The sequence below is a fragment of the Schistocerca cancellata genome, chromosome 8 (assembly GCF_023864275.1).
Source record: "Schistocerca cancellata isolate TAMUIC-IGC-003103 chromosome 8, iqSchCanc2.1, whole genome shotgun sequence".
Lineage (NCBI taxonomy): Eukaryota > Metazoa > Arthropoda > Insecta > Orthoptera > Acrididae > Schistocerca > Schistocerca cancellata.
This window is the reverse complement of record NC_064633.1, coordinates 364,187,747-364,204,586: the sequence shown is the minus strand read 5'-3', so window position 1 is coordinate 364,204,586 and position 16,840 is coordinate 364,187,747. Positions and strand designations below refer to the sequence as shown.

The window sequence follows — 16,840 nt, the reverse complement described above, 5'->3', positions numbered from 1 at the left end:
GGGCAAATACATGAAAAGTAGAGTCCATTCCTCCACACCTCCAAACCCTTTGCTCTCACACTTCATCCTACCCCCTTATAACCCTTGCTGATCTCCACCAACTTGGGTTAGAAAGTAAAACAAATAAGAATCTTTTCTTAACAAAAGTTTGTTGTTTTTAATTTTTAAATAACACACAAGGTAATACAGAAGAATGCTGAAGATTGGATGGGTAGATTGAGGAACTAATGAGGAGGTACTGAACAAATTCAGGAGAAAAGAAATTTATGGCACAACTAAACTGCAAGAAGAGATTGGTTAATAGGACATATCTTGAAGCATGAAGGAATCATCAGTTTGGTAATAAGAGTGAAGGGTGGGGGGGAAATGTAAAGGGAGACCAAGGGATGAATACAGTAACTGGTTCACACAGATGTAGGTTGCAGTAGTTATTTTGAGATGGAGAGGCATGCACAGGATAGAACAGCATCTAAAGCTGCATCAAACTAGTATTCAAATTGAAGACCACCACCACCATGAACAACAACAACAAAAAGCACACTATAATCTTAATAATATGTTCTTTGATATATCTCCCCAAAGGTCTGACCATCAAATTACCAGTCCCTGGCTGCAACCCCTCATTCCACAATGACCTCTGTCTGTTCAAATTCAATCAGTCCATAGCCCTCACCAACCTAGTCCAGCAAAACCATACAAATCAGGGCCAAACCTCCTTGGACTACCTCCTCCCAAACATTACCTTGCTCTGCAATTTCAAATTCCTCCATCCCATCTCCCAAACTGAAAACCTTGCTAACCACGAATTAGAGCAGGATGCACAATGCCATCTCCAAAAGCTGTCCAATCTGTTCACACCATACCCTCACCTTCAAATACCACTACCCACCACCACTATAAGAGCCTTCCCCAAACCTCCCTCATATCCCCTTATAGTAAAAAAACTATGCCTTGCAGACATATTACTTTTAACACACCTTCAGAAACTCCATCCTGCCACTTGACAGAATGCAAGTCTAAACAGACCTGCAAAAGCCATGAACTTATCCTTCTAAAAGCTCTGTCCCACAGAAATACTGGTCCTTTCCAAAGGCCTTACATTCTTCCCCATTCCTATATCACATCAAGCTGAGTTTCTCCTAGACCTTCTCTCCTTCTCCAGGTCCCTACAGCTGAAACAGCTTTTCACCATTAATCCCACAAATCAGACTCAATCCAAAACAAGTACTGAACTGTGACTTATTCTATTTACTCCTCCATCTAACTGTGATCCACACCCCACTGCCTCCAAATTAATCCTTATAAACTTTTCAGAATTTCCCAGCCTCAAACTTTGCCTTACCATCACTCCCCAAAGCCCTGAAAATGGAAACCAACCTCATATTAGTAGAAAGAATTGCAATCCACCAACTACAAAACTGATCCTGATATAGTCCTACCTGCTGACGAAAGCCCCATTACTATGATTCTGACCTGCTGGGATTACCGACGAAAGGACTCTGCCAGCTGTCAGATAAGTCCATCTACAAGCCCTACCATAGTGACCTCAGTCCAGAAATCCAGCAGGATTCCAGTCCCTCCTCAAATCCCTAGGTCCATCCCAAAATCTTTCCCCTGAAACTAACTCCCTTCTCATGCCCAACACTCCCCACACCCCAAGCTCCTGTATAAAAGACATCAGCTATATTCTCCACTGACTCTCTACAGTTCCTGTTCCTTTGCCACCCAACACCCTGTTCGTCACTGTTGATGCCACCTCTCTTTACACTAATATCCCCAATGCCCATGGTCTTGATGTTATTGAACATAGCCTTTGCCAACACATCACTGCCTCCTCACCTCCTTCTCGGTCACCACAACTAAATATATCGACACCCAGAATTACTTTTCTTTGAAGGCAGGCATTGCCTACAAACAAATCCTTGGTACAGCAATGGAGACCAACATCACACTATCCTATTCTAATCTATTCATGGATGATACAGAAGGATTCTTTCTAGCTACCCACAATCTCCAACCACTCACCAGTTTCAGATGCACCAATGACATCTTCATATTTTGGATGGAGGGTGAGGTCACACTACCTACATCCCTCAAGAAGCTTCACACCTTCTTCCCCATTCACTTTACATGATCCTCCTCAGCCTCCTTTCTTGATGTTGACCTTCATCTCAAGGATGGCTATATCAGTACTTCTGTCCACAACAAATCTACCAACCACCAACCACTTTGACAGCTGCCACCTATTCCACATCAAGTAGTCTCTTTCATTTTCTGAGGCCTTCACAGACAGAAATTACCCTCCCATCCATGTCCAAAAGCAGGTCTACCATGTCCTATCTCACCAGTCACCTACTATCCTCCACATGCACACCGTTCCAGTCACTCCTCTTGTGACACAATACCATACATGACTGGAGACAATGAATCACTTTTCCCACCAGGGTTTTGACTACCTCTTATTGTGCCCTGAAATAAGACATATCCTCTCCACTATCCTCCCTTTCCTCACACTGGTATTCCACTGACTATCCAACCTACACAATATGCTTGTCGTTCTCACTACATTCCTTTTTCCTACTCCTTGCCTCATGGGTCAAATTCTGGTGATCTAATGAGGTGCAAGTTCTGTCCCATACAGACTACTGCTATCATCTACTCCAGTCCTGTCACTGGCATCTCTTACTCCATAAAAGGCAGGATCACTTGTGAAAGCACCATCTGATTTACCAATTTAGTTGAAACTACTGTGCCATATTGTATGTAGTTGCCTGTGCACCTGAATGACCACAGCCAAAAAACAGCTGGGCCACCTATTTGCTGAACATGTTTCTCACTTTAATTATTGCTTAACAGTCTCTGCAATCTGAATTCTTCCTACCAACTTTTTTGAATTGTGCAGGCGCGAGCTCTCTCCGCAACATATCCTCCATTCTCATAACCCCCTGGCCTCAACCTTTGCTATTCGCTGTCCTCCACTCATCTATCCCTTTCCCTACTCCAGCTCTACACAAGCCTTCAATCCCACCAGTGCACATGCATAGTTCTTTCCCCTTCTTTAATCGTCTCCTCTCAAATCTCCCTGCCCCTCCCCTCCCCCCAAAAGCTTGGTGGCACCAAGCGGACCACTTCCATATCTCTGCAATGTCCCTGTACACCCCCATAGGTAGCACTAGCAATGTTTCCCCACCATTATCCAGCTATCCCTCCCATTCCCTACCCTAGCTAGATTGCTGTACAGCTCAGACAAAGTCAATGTCACGCCTTAGTGCCTGGAAATCACAGTGACCACATGTCTTTGTATGGGTGTAGTGCTTGTGTGTTGTTCTACTTCTGATCAAGCTAAATATTCCAGCATTCTTTTTCATTGTGCCTATCTGTTACTCAATGTCTCCTGTATATGATGAGTAGCAATCTATCCTTTCCATATTGTTGTTTTCTCTCTGATATACAAATACCTGAAACATCTGTTTCTGCTCCTTAATGAATATAGAAAAAAGCACACTACACAATATAACTGAGAGTGAAGGGACAATATTAACATACTGGAGTTGCAACTGGGAGGACGAAAGATCAAATATCTGTTTAGCCATCTAGTTTAATGTTTTTATCGTTTTCCTAAATTGCTTGTAAATGTCAGGCTCACTCCTTAGAAGAAGGATGCAGCTGACTTCCTTCCCAATCACAGCTTGTGCCCCATCTCTAATGATCTTATCATCAAACAACGTTAAACTCTAGTCTATCTTTCCTTTTATACCACCTAAAGAAAAATTTTATTGGAATGTAATGGAGGATTGGAATGTAAAGCACAATAAGTTTTTTCTCCACTGGAACTGAAGCTGAAATTTCATGATGATACAGTTTGAGGTTTATGCTATAAATTAAAAAACAAAAATTGTGAATTGTGTGCATGTTACCATCGTCAGCTTGTGAAGAGCAGCAAAGTGTAGTTCGATATGTATGGGCCAAAGGGCATAAACCAAGTGAAATTCACAGATAAATGCATTTCTTGTATGGGGATGACGGCATGGATTGTAGCAACTTCTTCAGGTGGTGTGCGTTCTTCCAAGAGGACTGTGTGAACCTTAGTGGTTTACCACACTCTGGGCAGCCAGTAACAACCAAAAACTGCAAAATGTTGAAGCCATTGAGGTAGCAATTTTGAACAACGGTTGTGTGCAACTGCAGGACTTATCACAGCAGTTTAACATTTCCTACAGTATGGTGTAAGATACTGTTCATGGTACATTAAAATTTAGTAAAGTTAGTGCTCACTGGGTGCCTAAGAACCTGACAGAGTGCCACAAGGGCATCGAATGAGACAAGCTTGGATCATGTAACACATTATGCCATAGAAGGGTATGACTTTCTGCATGTATTGTGGGTATACCACTGCATACTGCTTGTCCAAAACCTAGGCAGACCTCTAGGGAGTGGAAACATGCTGGCTCCCCAGTAAGGAAAGAGTTCAGAGTGATTCAGTCTGTCAGAGAAGTGCTTTTGATAGTGTTCTGGGACACGCATGGTGTGTTATTGGTGGACTTTGCTGAACATGTGACCACAGTGATTGCTGCAGCCTACATTAAAACTTTGGTTACATAGTGTCATGCCATTTGTGACAAATGCGACAGCGTTAATGCTGAGGGTGTCAGCCTTCTATATGACAATGCTTGCTCCCATGTTGCTGCCCCTGTAAATGATAAACTTGCCAAATTTGGGTGAGAGATGCTCCAGCATCCACCATACAGTCTGGTCTTACACTGTAAGACTTTCACCTGTTTGGTCCCATGAAGAAATTCCTGGTCTGCCAACACAGATGAAAAAGTGAACTCAGCAGTCTGCAGATGGCTATATTCCAACGAAATGGACTTCAGTGAAAAGGCAGATTGAAACCGGTACCAAGATGTGTTGAGAATGTTGGAGACTGTGTAGAAAAGTAAGTAAAAGATGTAAAAACATTTGTATTTTGTTGTTTGTTTTGTTACCTATTAAACTTTTTGCTAGTAACATTATTATGTGTTACTTTCTGATCTTCCCTCATACATAGTTTTCATGAATATGTATTTAATTTGTAAGACTACCTTCTTGCATAGAGAATAAAAAAATTAAAATTGATTAACTACAACATAATAATATCACCAGTAATATGTAATGTACTTAGTCACTTATGTAATGTATCAGACAGATTAAAATATGCTATTGTTAGAAGTGTGACTACAGATGGCAATGACTACTATCCACTGTCACTCCTTCCATTATTTTCTAAATTTTTTTCGGAAGGTAATGTACTCCACACAGTCTGTATTTCAAAAGTGCCACTCTAATGATATGGTTATTTCTACATTTACTTAGCAAACATCAAAATATTTAAATCATGAAATATCACCAATTGGGTTCTTCTTCACTTATCAAAGGCATCTGATTGGGTCAATCATAATATTTAATTAGAGGAGTTAAGTTTTTTATGGATTACATAATTTAACACATGCCTGGTTTAATTCTTATTTCAGAAACATAATGCTACAAGTTGCCATAGGTCGTCTGACTAATACAAAGAGCCACACTATCTGCACAGAGAGAAATTACTAAGGCAGTCTCACAGAGTAGGATTATTGGTCCACTACTGTTCTTGCTTTATATTAATGAGCTACCATTTTATTTGAATCAAGATGCAGAATTAGTCCTGTTTACAGATGATATGGTGACATACTGCAAAGAAATGCCTCCTAATCTTTATGTGAAAACTCTTGAAGCATTTTAAATAAAACAAATGTTATTAACATTCTACATCTTTATCCTTCACATCAACATATTTATTTCTCAACACAGTCACTCTGGCGACCAATTCATTTCTCCCAATGAGAGGCCGATTTGATAGCATCACTGTAGAATGTTTGGTGATGGAGTGACAATCTCAGATCTGCTTGCACTATTCATCACTACCAAAGTGAAGTCCTCAAATGTGTTCTTTAAGTTCTGGAAACACATGAAAATCAGATGGGACCAAGTCAGCACTGTATGGAGCATGACTGAGGACAGTGACCCCAAGGCATCACAGCATTTGTGTGTGGTCTGTCACTGTCATGCTGAAGGGAAGAGTGCTCTATGGATGTAGGAACTTTTCAAATTCGAGACACTATTACAGCATGCTGTTTCTCAAGCACTCTCATAGTTATGTTACACAGCATCATGTTACACACTACAGCTCAGAGCCTTCTAGTGGCAGAGGGTTGCAAACATGGAGACATGAAGAATAGAGATGTAGTATATTAATAATATTCATTTTATTTAAAAAGCTTTAACATTTGCTTTATTTAAAAAGCTTTAAATGTCTTCACACAAAACATTTTGAAGTATTCCTTTTCAGCATGACCTATTACAAGCATTTTTGTGAACCCTTGCATAGAATCAACAACACAGAAAATTGTAAATGACATTTTTATGAAAGTTACTGACTGGTTTGCCACATATGGGCTTGCTTTAAACTATGGAAAAAACTGTCAAAGATATTCCACCTTCTATTACCCTAGCACACAACAACAACAACAACAACAACAATAATAATAATACGCAAAGTAAAAATTTCTAATTCTTAGATGTGCATATTGGTGAAAACTTAAATTGAAGAAACCATATAGTAGGCCTGTTAAGATATTTAGCTTCAAAAACATTTGGCATAACAGTAACTGCCAACTTTTACTGTGAATATGATGTACAGAAAATGTAACTAACTAATTAAATAACAAAAAAGAGAAATATCTATAGTGCTATAGTTTTGTAATAGATAAAAAAAACCAAAAAGACAATTTGGAAGCTGTACATAATAATGAAATTTGTGTGTTTAGCACCAAATTCTAGACTTACTTAAAAAATGATTTTCCTCCTGTAGCTAGATCTACACACACACACACACACACACACTTGCGAATTTGTGTTTTGGTCTCCGCTGATATAATCTACTTGGATTCAACAAAAGACTCAAGTGATGGAAGCTTAGTTAAATGGGCAGCAGCAGAGACTAGTAAGTCTCTAAGCGTACAGAGGTGGCAAGTTCAGAGATGATGTCATAACACTCACAGACTAGTCTAGAGCAAGCATACAGAACTCCTTCAACGGAAACACGGATGACACCTTCCTATGTAAATCTTTTTACGGACTGCATGGAAGAGGCATTTTTCAAGACTCAGAAGCTTCTTCCCCTGGCTTTGATGATTTATCAACAACATCCTTGTGGTCTGGATTCATGATAAAGATCTCATTCATTTCCTGCAGCCATTTAATTCCCTTCCCAATTCAAACTGATCCACACCTTTTCCAAGTCCACTTTCCTTGACATTGACCTTGTAAAGTTCCTGCTCACATTTCAGGCACATATTTAATTATAATTTCAGATATTGCATTGCGCTCTAAAAGTAAAAGTGTTATCTGCAAACGATAGAAAAGTAGTTCTTTGTGCAGAAGACAATACACATTTCTGTTGATACTTATCTTGATGGATGGAGGGTGTCCACGACTGTTGATCAAGCTATTAAATCATTCTCGTTCACTTCAGAAGTCCAAGGGTTGTATCTTTTTTTTGTTTTTGTGGGATACATTTACAAATTTTAAGTTTTGACTCTTTGAAATAAAAGAAGTCCAATATACACATCCTGTCAATTTTCTTAATTTCTTTGTGCCAAACAAACTGTAGTTTCTTACAACCACCACTCACCACAACTATTGAACAATTCTCCAACTGGATCACTGACCCTCATACATGTTCACATTTTTACAGTATTGCTGCATTAATAACCATTAGTAATATACCATAAACAGAAACTTGTACAAATGAATTTACACATGATAATGCACATTTTGAATAAATTCTTTTATAAAATGCAGAGTTTTCTAATACTAAATTTTGTAAGATGAATGTTTTTAACAATTAATATTGCAACGTGTAATTTTCATTAAAAACAATTAATACTTTAATCGGCCACAAGAGTGATGATTCTAATGATACAGCTTTAAAATTTGATACAAAAGACACCATCCCAATTAATAGAGAAGACCAATAAATTGAACAGTGTTTAAAATATGAACAAATGATTTCATCATTTAAATAAAATTGTACTGAGTAACTATAATCTGAAGTTTGACTGTTACTCTGTGTGACATTATAAAATGACTGGTGTAAGTTGAAAATTAGATCATCATCATACATATATGTTTACATAGTGAAATTTTCATGTTTTGTGATGTATACTAAAGAGACATATGATGTACTATTATTGGTGCATTATGTTACAACCTCCTCCTCACTGAAGCCCACATCTAAACCTCAGTCTACATAAAACCAACAAATAATCATGATACCTATGCTTTGACAGTTGCCACCCTTCCACATCAAATGTTCCCTTCCCTACAGTCTAGGCACCTCATGCAAACCTATAATCTCCACTACCTCATCCCTCAATAACTACACCAATAACTTTGGACACAGTTCCTCTCTTACAACTACCTCGAAGATCTTATTCACAAACAAATTCCCCCTCCCCCTCTCTCTTCATCCCCTTGAATGCCACAAAACATTATTCTACAAAGGCACACACACTCACTCACTCACTCACTCATTCATTTACTTACTACTACTTACTTGAGCCCACCACTGCTAAATGCTACAATATCAGAGACAGGCAACTTGCAAAACTTAGCATGATATTTATCGACAAACTTGTGTCCACTGCGTAGTGTTTTATTTAGGCACAACCACCATTAAACTGATAGTGCACATGAGTAGGCAGAGAAAAACTACATGCCTACAAAGCATCGAGTATCAAGTTGCTGAAGAGCATAACTGATGGACATGAGTGCTTACTACACTGCATGACCTGTTTGTATCATCCCATCTACTACCAGTTTCTCTGATCTCTAGAAATGAAACTTGCACCCCAACACTCTGTCATACTTAATCCATATTTTTTATTTAGTTGTCTCATTTATTTTCTTTCTTGTTTTTACTTTTGCACCTTCCATTCTCCTCCCTCTCCTTTTTCTTCTGCTGTCCTTGTTCTTAGCTGCACAATTAATTTCTCTTTCCAATAATCTGTGCTTAGTTCTCACTCCGTCCTTACAATCTTAGGGCAGGAGTTGCACCTCCAAGATCCTACTATCTTTGGCAACTCCCCTTGATCTTTGCCTACCCTTATCCTCACTACAGTTGGTACCCTCTCATCCTGGGGTCTGGTTGATCTGCTCTTCCTTCCTCAAGCTATACTTCTCTCCTCCCAGGGGAAGGAGCAAATAGTTCTAAAAGATGGGAAGACATCATCACTTTTACATTTTTATGTGGCTGTTGGCAGTACTAAATATTTTGCCTTCAGGTGAGTACTGACCATTAATTCTTTCTTATAATTGATTAGTTTGTGTATCATGTCTATACTTTATTGTAGTTCCTTAGTGATATAAAATAAATGTTTTGTACTTTCTTTAATTTGCTATATCCTCTGAAACCACATAAGCCTGCTTTTCCTTTGTTATTTTCCATCCTAAGCTTCAAAACAAAGTTTTCTGTTAAGTACAACAACAATAACCTGTTCTAAATAATATAGCTAGACCACAGTTAAGTATAAAATCCCTTGATATTTTAGACACTCACCAACAGTATTACTGTAGCATCCATCATTTGGTGCTATCGGTTTGTAACACAGAACACGATCTAGTCCAAGCATTAGGGCCAAGGCTGCTAAGCACTTGAGATGATCACTATGTAGCAACTGTTCACCACCCAGTACAGCTGGCTTTTCAGTACAGAACTGTGTTCTCAGAGCTTGTGGCAAAGCAGAAATAAGTGCACTCAGGCAAGGTGTCATTGAACCTTGGAGTGCTCCTGCACCTTGACGCAACAATGAACTGCGAGCAGCTGCTAATGCCCTGTCTTGCATAAAACGTGATGTCGTATATGTCGCAATATGTACATCCTGCAAAGGAAAGGAATTCATTATTTTGTTAATCAATAAAACATGATGTTTTAATGGTTCATAATGATGTAAAGCTCGAAACAGCAAAACCAACATGCAACACACTTTGTAAAGATGGAAACTCAGAAATCTCTTCTAAGGCATGAAAAACTAATGCACATTTTTTTTTTTATGTTGGAAGTAGTACGATATAGTGAGCAACATATCTGAACAAAGAAATTGAGTTGAGTGGCAAATGCAGCACAGTGGTTAAATGCATTTTACATTAACTATGCCTTCATTTTCTCTTCTAAAGATATTTCTTTGATTATCTTGACTACCATATGATCATACAGTTTGCACCTGTAACTAGGGTATTAAAGGCCTGTTAAGAAAATCAAGTTGGCTGCTGACAATACTTATGATAATATTAGGCCATGCATCAGCAGATGTATTGTGACATTTTGTTAATCCAGAGTATCGTTTATACAGTTAATTGCACAAAGTTACATATCAACAATGAAGAAACAATATTGCATAAATGGCAAATTGTCAACTTTGCATTTGCAGTCAGTTGATGTCCTTGACTCTGAGGGCATCTGCTCTTACCACAAGGATGCCAAATTTTTAATAATTTACAAAGAAAATGAGCCAAAGTTATACCACAAATATGACACAGGGGAAAGATAGATGAAAATACTGTGTAACTGAAAAAGAATTAAATACAATGTAATTAGAATGTTTTGCATGTGGTAAACAGTATAGTGTAAATGCACATTGCTTACTACATATCTCCCATGGTTTGGGAAGTGGTTCCTTGTTTGTAGCTTCAGTTCATGAAAATGGAGCCTTTTACAAGACCATCTTTTTACTGAGGAAGAAATTGTTTTAAGGCTAAGATTAGGGCGTGAAAGCACAGATTCCTTTCTGAGAGTGGTTGACAGTAGCAAGAAAATTGTTTTATTATTTACCTTGAATTAATGTCAATTCACTAACACTATAAAACTTAGTAGTACCACACTTGCTTAAGTGTGATGTAAACCAGAATACCACACTTGACTCATTCTGTGCTTTAGTCATTTCTGCTTTGGAAATAGTCAAGATTAGTAGGAACAGTGAAGTTACAATCACAGAAGAAGAATTAATTTCGTATATGGGTTTCTCAGTCACATTTTCTGGACTATCTAATGACACAGGTAGTTTTTCTCATGATTATTATTATTATTATTATTATCTTATTATTAATATTATTATTAAAATTACTGATATAGTCATTATTGTAAATACATGAATTTGAGCTTCAACTTTGATCTTCTGAAGTTGATTTACAAATATCTTTTACCCAGAAACCGCACCAATTGTATCCACAATTGCTCAAAATGATACATCAGTCACATTTGCCACTGGGGAAGATATTACCTCTTCACACCCTCAATTCACGTAGCTTACTGGAAGATGCCAGAAGCAAGCTTGATGAAAGTGGAGGCCAAGAATTTTATGGTGACTGAAGCAGTGACAGGAAAAGGAAGACTACAGCCTGCCCCAAAGATTGAAAGAAAAACCACAACAAACTTTTGAGAAGGTTGGAACAGAGAATATTGCTTCTAAAATAGTGAAGGGGCAAAATTACTCATAATACCCCCGGAGAGGAACAAAAATTAGGTATGAAATGTATTTTGAAGATATGTGAAAAACCCATTCAAAGAAAATGTCATAAATTTGCTGCTGGCAATAGGCACACAATATTTAACACAATATGGGGAAAGATGTCATGGGATCATCATGGGATTTCCGAGGCATCAAGGTATTGCCAATTTAGGGAAGAGTGGAGGGTAAAAATCATAGAGGGAGACCAAGAGATGAATACATTAAGCAAATTCAGAAGGATGTAGGTTGCAGTAGTTCTTCAGAGATGAAGAGGCTTGCACACGATAGAGAAGCATGGAGAGCTGCATCAAACCAGTCTGTGGACTGAAGACCACCACAACAACAACAACAATCGTCATTAAGGTGATTTTTGAAGAGAGGTAACCTTATCTTATTTGCCCACAAGACAAACCAGTGCAATTTTGCTGTAGTTGCAAGCTCAGAAACTTGAGTGAAGACATTTGGAAGCAGCACTCAAAATGAAAAGGCTACAAAAAGTTCTAGGTAAGAAAGACACCCGGCAGAAGCTCTGTTCAGTGTACTATACGAACTTCCAGGCAGTGAAAGTAGCTCTATTTTCATATGCAAGTGCAGTTTGTCATAAAATGAGATTGACTGTACATATCTTTACTATTTATAATTTACAAATTTGTAATGCACTGTGTTACTGGTTCTATGAAATGCAAGGGGAATTGGTTGAATCAAGTTTTACCCCACATATCATTGACACCCTGTCCAAAACAATTAAGGAAAATCCTGTTCAATTCATTATAGCTACACATATCAAAACAGAAATGTGACATTATCTCATTAATATTAGCAGTTTATACAGGAGTACTGATTATGCACAAGTTTTTGGAGAAAGGTAATACTCCTCTGGAATGTAACTCAGTTCGCAGTTCCACCAAGTGCAAGCTTAAATGACATGGAGTTATGTTTCTAGCCAATAAGCACTGATATATGAAGATGCAAGAAAAAAGTCATGACCTTACAAAGTCCTTTACCTAGATTACTCGTTTTCCACCATATATGCAAAGAAAATTTGTGGATGTATCACTCAATTAGGCCTGGAAGAGCTGTAAAAAATGAGCCTACAGTTACAGACCTCAGGGAAATATAGTACCATTCAAATGGTATTCTTTAAACAAGTGCTCTGCAAAGACTTAAGGCAAGAAATATCGAGATGTCCAAGAAAAATTCTTGGAAAAGTTTCATTCCCAAAACTATAAAAGAAAAGACTGAAAATAAAGAAATCCAAATAGGATCATCTACAAAAACTTAAAGCCATTCTTGCTAACGATTGTCATTGCTATAAAGACAACACTCCTTATGAATGAATGTCTGTTTCAGGAGTGACAATATAATATACTTGAACAATGTTTGGCAATTTTTTCTTGAAGAAATGTACAGACAGGATCAGAACAATGTGTGTGTGTGTGTGTGTGTGTGTGTGTGTGTGTGTGTGTGTATGAAGTTTCCATGAAGCCTTTGAATAAAAAATAATTAACATTTCCAAAACAATGTTGTTATTAACTTTTTCAGCACCAAAAACAATGTAAAAGAGCCAAGTCGAATAGGAGTTTGTGACATACAGACATCACATAAGCAACAAACCCAAAAAAATCAAAACAGTTCTGCATGTATACAGTAATAAAGCATTTCAAAGAATATTTTCTTTATTTCAATGTTTGCTTTGATCTGTAGTGCCACAATGATAATTTAGCATCCCTATGACATGTACCAGGTATTCTAGACAGTTTTTTGTCTCTACTATAAAATTTGTGTTTTTCCTTACACAGTATTGTTTCTTCACTGATATGGTTTGATTGCACGTTTCAGGGAGTATCTTTCAAGATACCCCTCTGTGTTATTATTTGATTAAAAGTGAATACTAATTACAATCAGTGATTCTAAAATAATAACATAGTATTACACTCAAAGTTTAAAAAATAGTTGAGTGATTAAAACTGTAGTATGAGTGGAGGATAGCTTAATCAAGAAGATTTGAGCCGAGATAATAACTTTGGAGAGCCCACACTAATTGACCAAAACTAGTCTGAAATCTTATCGCACATACTTTTGATGAGTAAACAATGACTTTAAAGGGATTTGTCAGCATGTTACCAATCACAGGGAAAAAGTGCCCACTGTCTCATATATTTCTACATCTTTCCTGAACTAATCATCTCTATGATACATATGTACAGCATTTCTTTTGTCTGGTGAAACTGTGGTAAACATCAAACTATTGCGAAAGATGTATTACCTCTTGAGCGGGCATGCTGATTTTCATAAGACAAGCTGGCGTGCAGTGTACTTTATACAAATGTAAAGGATAGTTGTCTCTATAATACCAAGGTAAACATGAGTGACTAAGATCACAGTTTTCCCACAGTTTAATTAAACAACGATAAAGTAAACTTATATTGTAAGAACTAAATCACTGTTTAATTAATTTAAACTTTTACTGCATCACTCTGTTGCTGTGTTCAAGTGTTAGCGCACAGTGATGACCCACTCAGAGCATTAAGCAGTGCAGTGGCATCAGATCCCTGGAAAACACTTTTTCAGTTACTAATTATCTTGTAGCAACTGTCTCATTAGGAGGTTGTGCTGCTACCTTGGAATCTGGGCCATTTTCTTGCACAAATTGTAAATTTTTCTCACCTGACTCACTGTTTGTTTTATATTACTCCTGCTTACTTGGGTGTGTAACAACACAACTTATCACTGTGTTAGCTGGAGCAATAACAAAGGATTATATGTGGGCTCACAGTTGTAAAATACACTCCTGGAAATTGAAATAAGAACACCGTGAATTCATTGTCCCAGGAAGGGGAAACTTTATTGACACATTCCTGGGGTCAGATACATCACATGATCACACTGACAGAACCACAGGCACATAGACACAGGCAACAGAGCATGCACAATGTCGGCACTAGTACAGTGTATATCCACCTTTCGCAGCAATGCAGGCTGCTATTCTCCCATGGAGACGATCGTAGAGATGCTGGATGTAGTCCTGTGGAACGGCTTGCCATGCCATTTCCACCTGGCGCCTCAGTTGGACCAGCGTTCGTGCTGGACGTGCAGACCGCGTGAGACGACGCTTCATCCAGTCCCAAACATGCTCAATGGGGGACAGATCCGGAGATCCTGCTGGCCAGGGTAGTTGACTTACACCTTCTAGAGCACGTTGGGTGGCACGGGATACATGCGGACGTGCATTGTCCTGTTGGAACAGCAAGTTCCCTTGCCGGTCTAGGAATGGTAGAACGATGGGTTCGATGACGGTTTGGATGTACCGTGCACTATTCAGTGTCCCCTCGACGATCACCAGTGGTGTACGGCCAGTGTAGGAGATCGCTCCCCACACCATGATGCCGGGTGTTGGCCCTGTGTGCCTCGGTCGTATGCAGTCCTGATTGTGGCGCTCACCTGCATGGCGCCAAACACGCATACGACCATCACTGGCACCAAGGCAGAAGCGACTCTCATCGCTGAAGACGACACGTCTCCATTCGTCCCTCCATTCATGCCTGTCGCGACACCACTGGAGGCGGGCTGCACGATGTTGGGGCGTGAGCGGAAGACAGCCTAACGGTGTGCGGGACCGTAGCCCAGCTTCATGGAGACCGTTGCGAATGGTCCTCGCCGATACTCCAGGAGCAACAGTGTACCTAATTTGCTGGGAAGTGGCAGTGTGGTCCCCTACGGCACTGCGTAGGATCCTACGGTCTTGGCGTGCATCCGTGCGTCGCTGCGGTCCGGTCCCAGGTCGACGGGCACGTGCACCTTCCGTCGACCACTGGCGACAACATCGATGTACTGTGGAGACCTCACGCCCCACGTGTTGAGCAATTCGGCGGTACGTCCACCCGGCCTCCTGCATGCCCATTATACGCCCTCGCTCAAAGTCCGTCAACTGCACATACGGTTCACGTCCACACTGTCGCGGCATGCTACCAGTGTTAAAGACTGCGATGGAGCTCCGTATGCCACGGCAAACTGGCTGACACTGACGGCGGCGGTGCACAAATGCTGCGCAGCTAGCGCCATTCGACGGCCAACACCGCGGTTCCTGGTGTGTCCGCTGTGCCGTGCGTGTGATCATTGCTTGTACAGCCCTCTCGCAGTGTCCGGAGCAAGTATGGTGGGTCTGACACACCGGTGTCAATGTGTTCTTTTTTCCATTTCCAGGAGTGTAGTAATGGAACAGTACAAAACAATGTTATTTGTGGCTGGCGCACTTTATTTATGGTTGGAGAACTTGAGGGTTGATGGCCCATTGCCTTATTGTGAGTACACAAAATTACATATGTTCGAGGAGTAGATTTTCTTTTCTTTGAAGTTACAATTAATTGAAATGTCAATGCCAAATAATTCTTTTAACTGCTAACACCAAGGTAAAGAAATAATACAGCAATTTACACAGTAACTTAATTGCAATAAATGCTTGTAGTAAATGTTCTTCATACAATAGAAAATCCAGGATGGAATATGACTCAGTATCTCAGCTATATGGTAAATGTTTTTCATATACATGTATATAAAATACTTAGCAAATCAGTTTCGTAGGGTTACTGCACCTTACTCCTGCCATAACAAACAGCCAGACCTGCATCTCCTAGCCAGCAAAGGCTACTAACTCCTCCAGCACCAGAAAATGTCTGTAAAACACTGCCATCCTGCAGTGACCAAATGTTCACTACACCTCTTGATCCTTTTGAGTTGCCTATGAGGAAAAATAAATAAATAAATAAATAAATACGTTGATAAGAGCACCCTGAGCAATACATAATTGTAATTAAAATCAGTATGAACTATATTTCTTGTACCTCTTCATGAATTCTTAGATTTGATACTGAGAGTAAAAAGAGGACGCTATGATTAACATGAAGAAATTCTCTCTCACTAAAAAGAACAATGGAGCAGTGTGTATATGTAGCAAGGTCTGCAAGAATAATAAAATGTTAGAATTATACAGTGTCAGAGCCATAAAGCAATGACAACCAACAACAGACAGTTCTGATAAACATATCATTCATTGAACAATATGTTACTTCCACAATATGACTGATCGAGGAGGCACAGTGGTTAGCATACTGGGCTAGCATTTGGGAGGATGATGGTTCAAACCTGCATTCAACTATCCAGATTCAGGTTTTCTGTGATTTCCCTAAATCGCTTCTGTCAAATGCCAGGATGGTTCCTTTGAAAGGACATGGCTGATTTCGCTCCCAATCCTTGAC

The 16,840-nt window shown here is 39.2% G+C and overlaps 1 protein-coding gene across 1 annotated transcript in view; it reads right to left on the bottom strand.

Moving 5' to 3' along the window:
• The window catches only part of LOC126095271 (probable E3 ubiquitin-protein ligase HERC1), an 814,023-nt gene that overhangs the window by 162,936 nt on the left and 634,247 nt on the right, over positions 1 to 16,840 (bottom strand). The window contains exons 56-57 of the mRNA XM_049910030.1: positions 16,178 to 16,323; positions 9,638 to 9,959 (exon numbers count right to left, since the gene is read on the bottom strand). Of these exons, the coding sequence (XP_049765987.1) occupies positions 9,638 to 9,959; positions 16,178 to 16,323 (468 nt within the window). The remainder of the gene's footprint in view (positions 1 to 9,637; positions 9,960 to 16,177; positions 16,324 to 16,840) is intronic.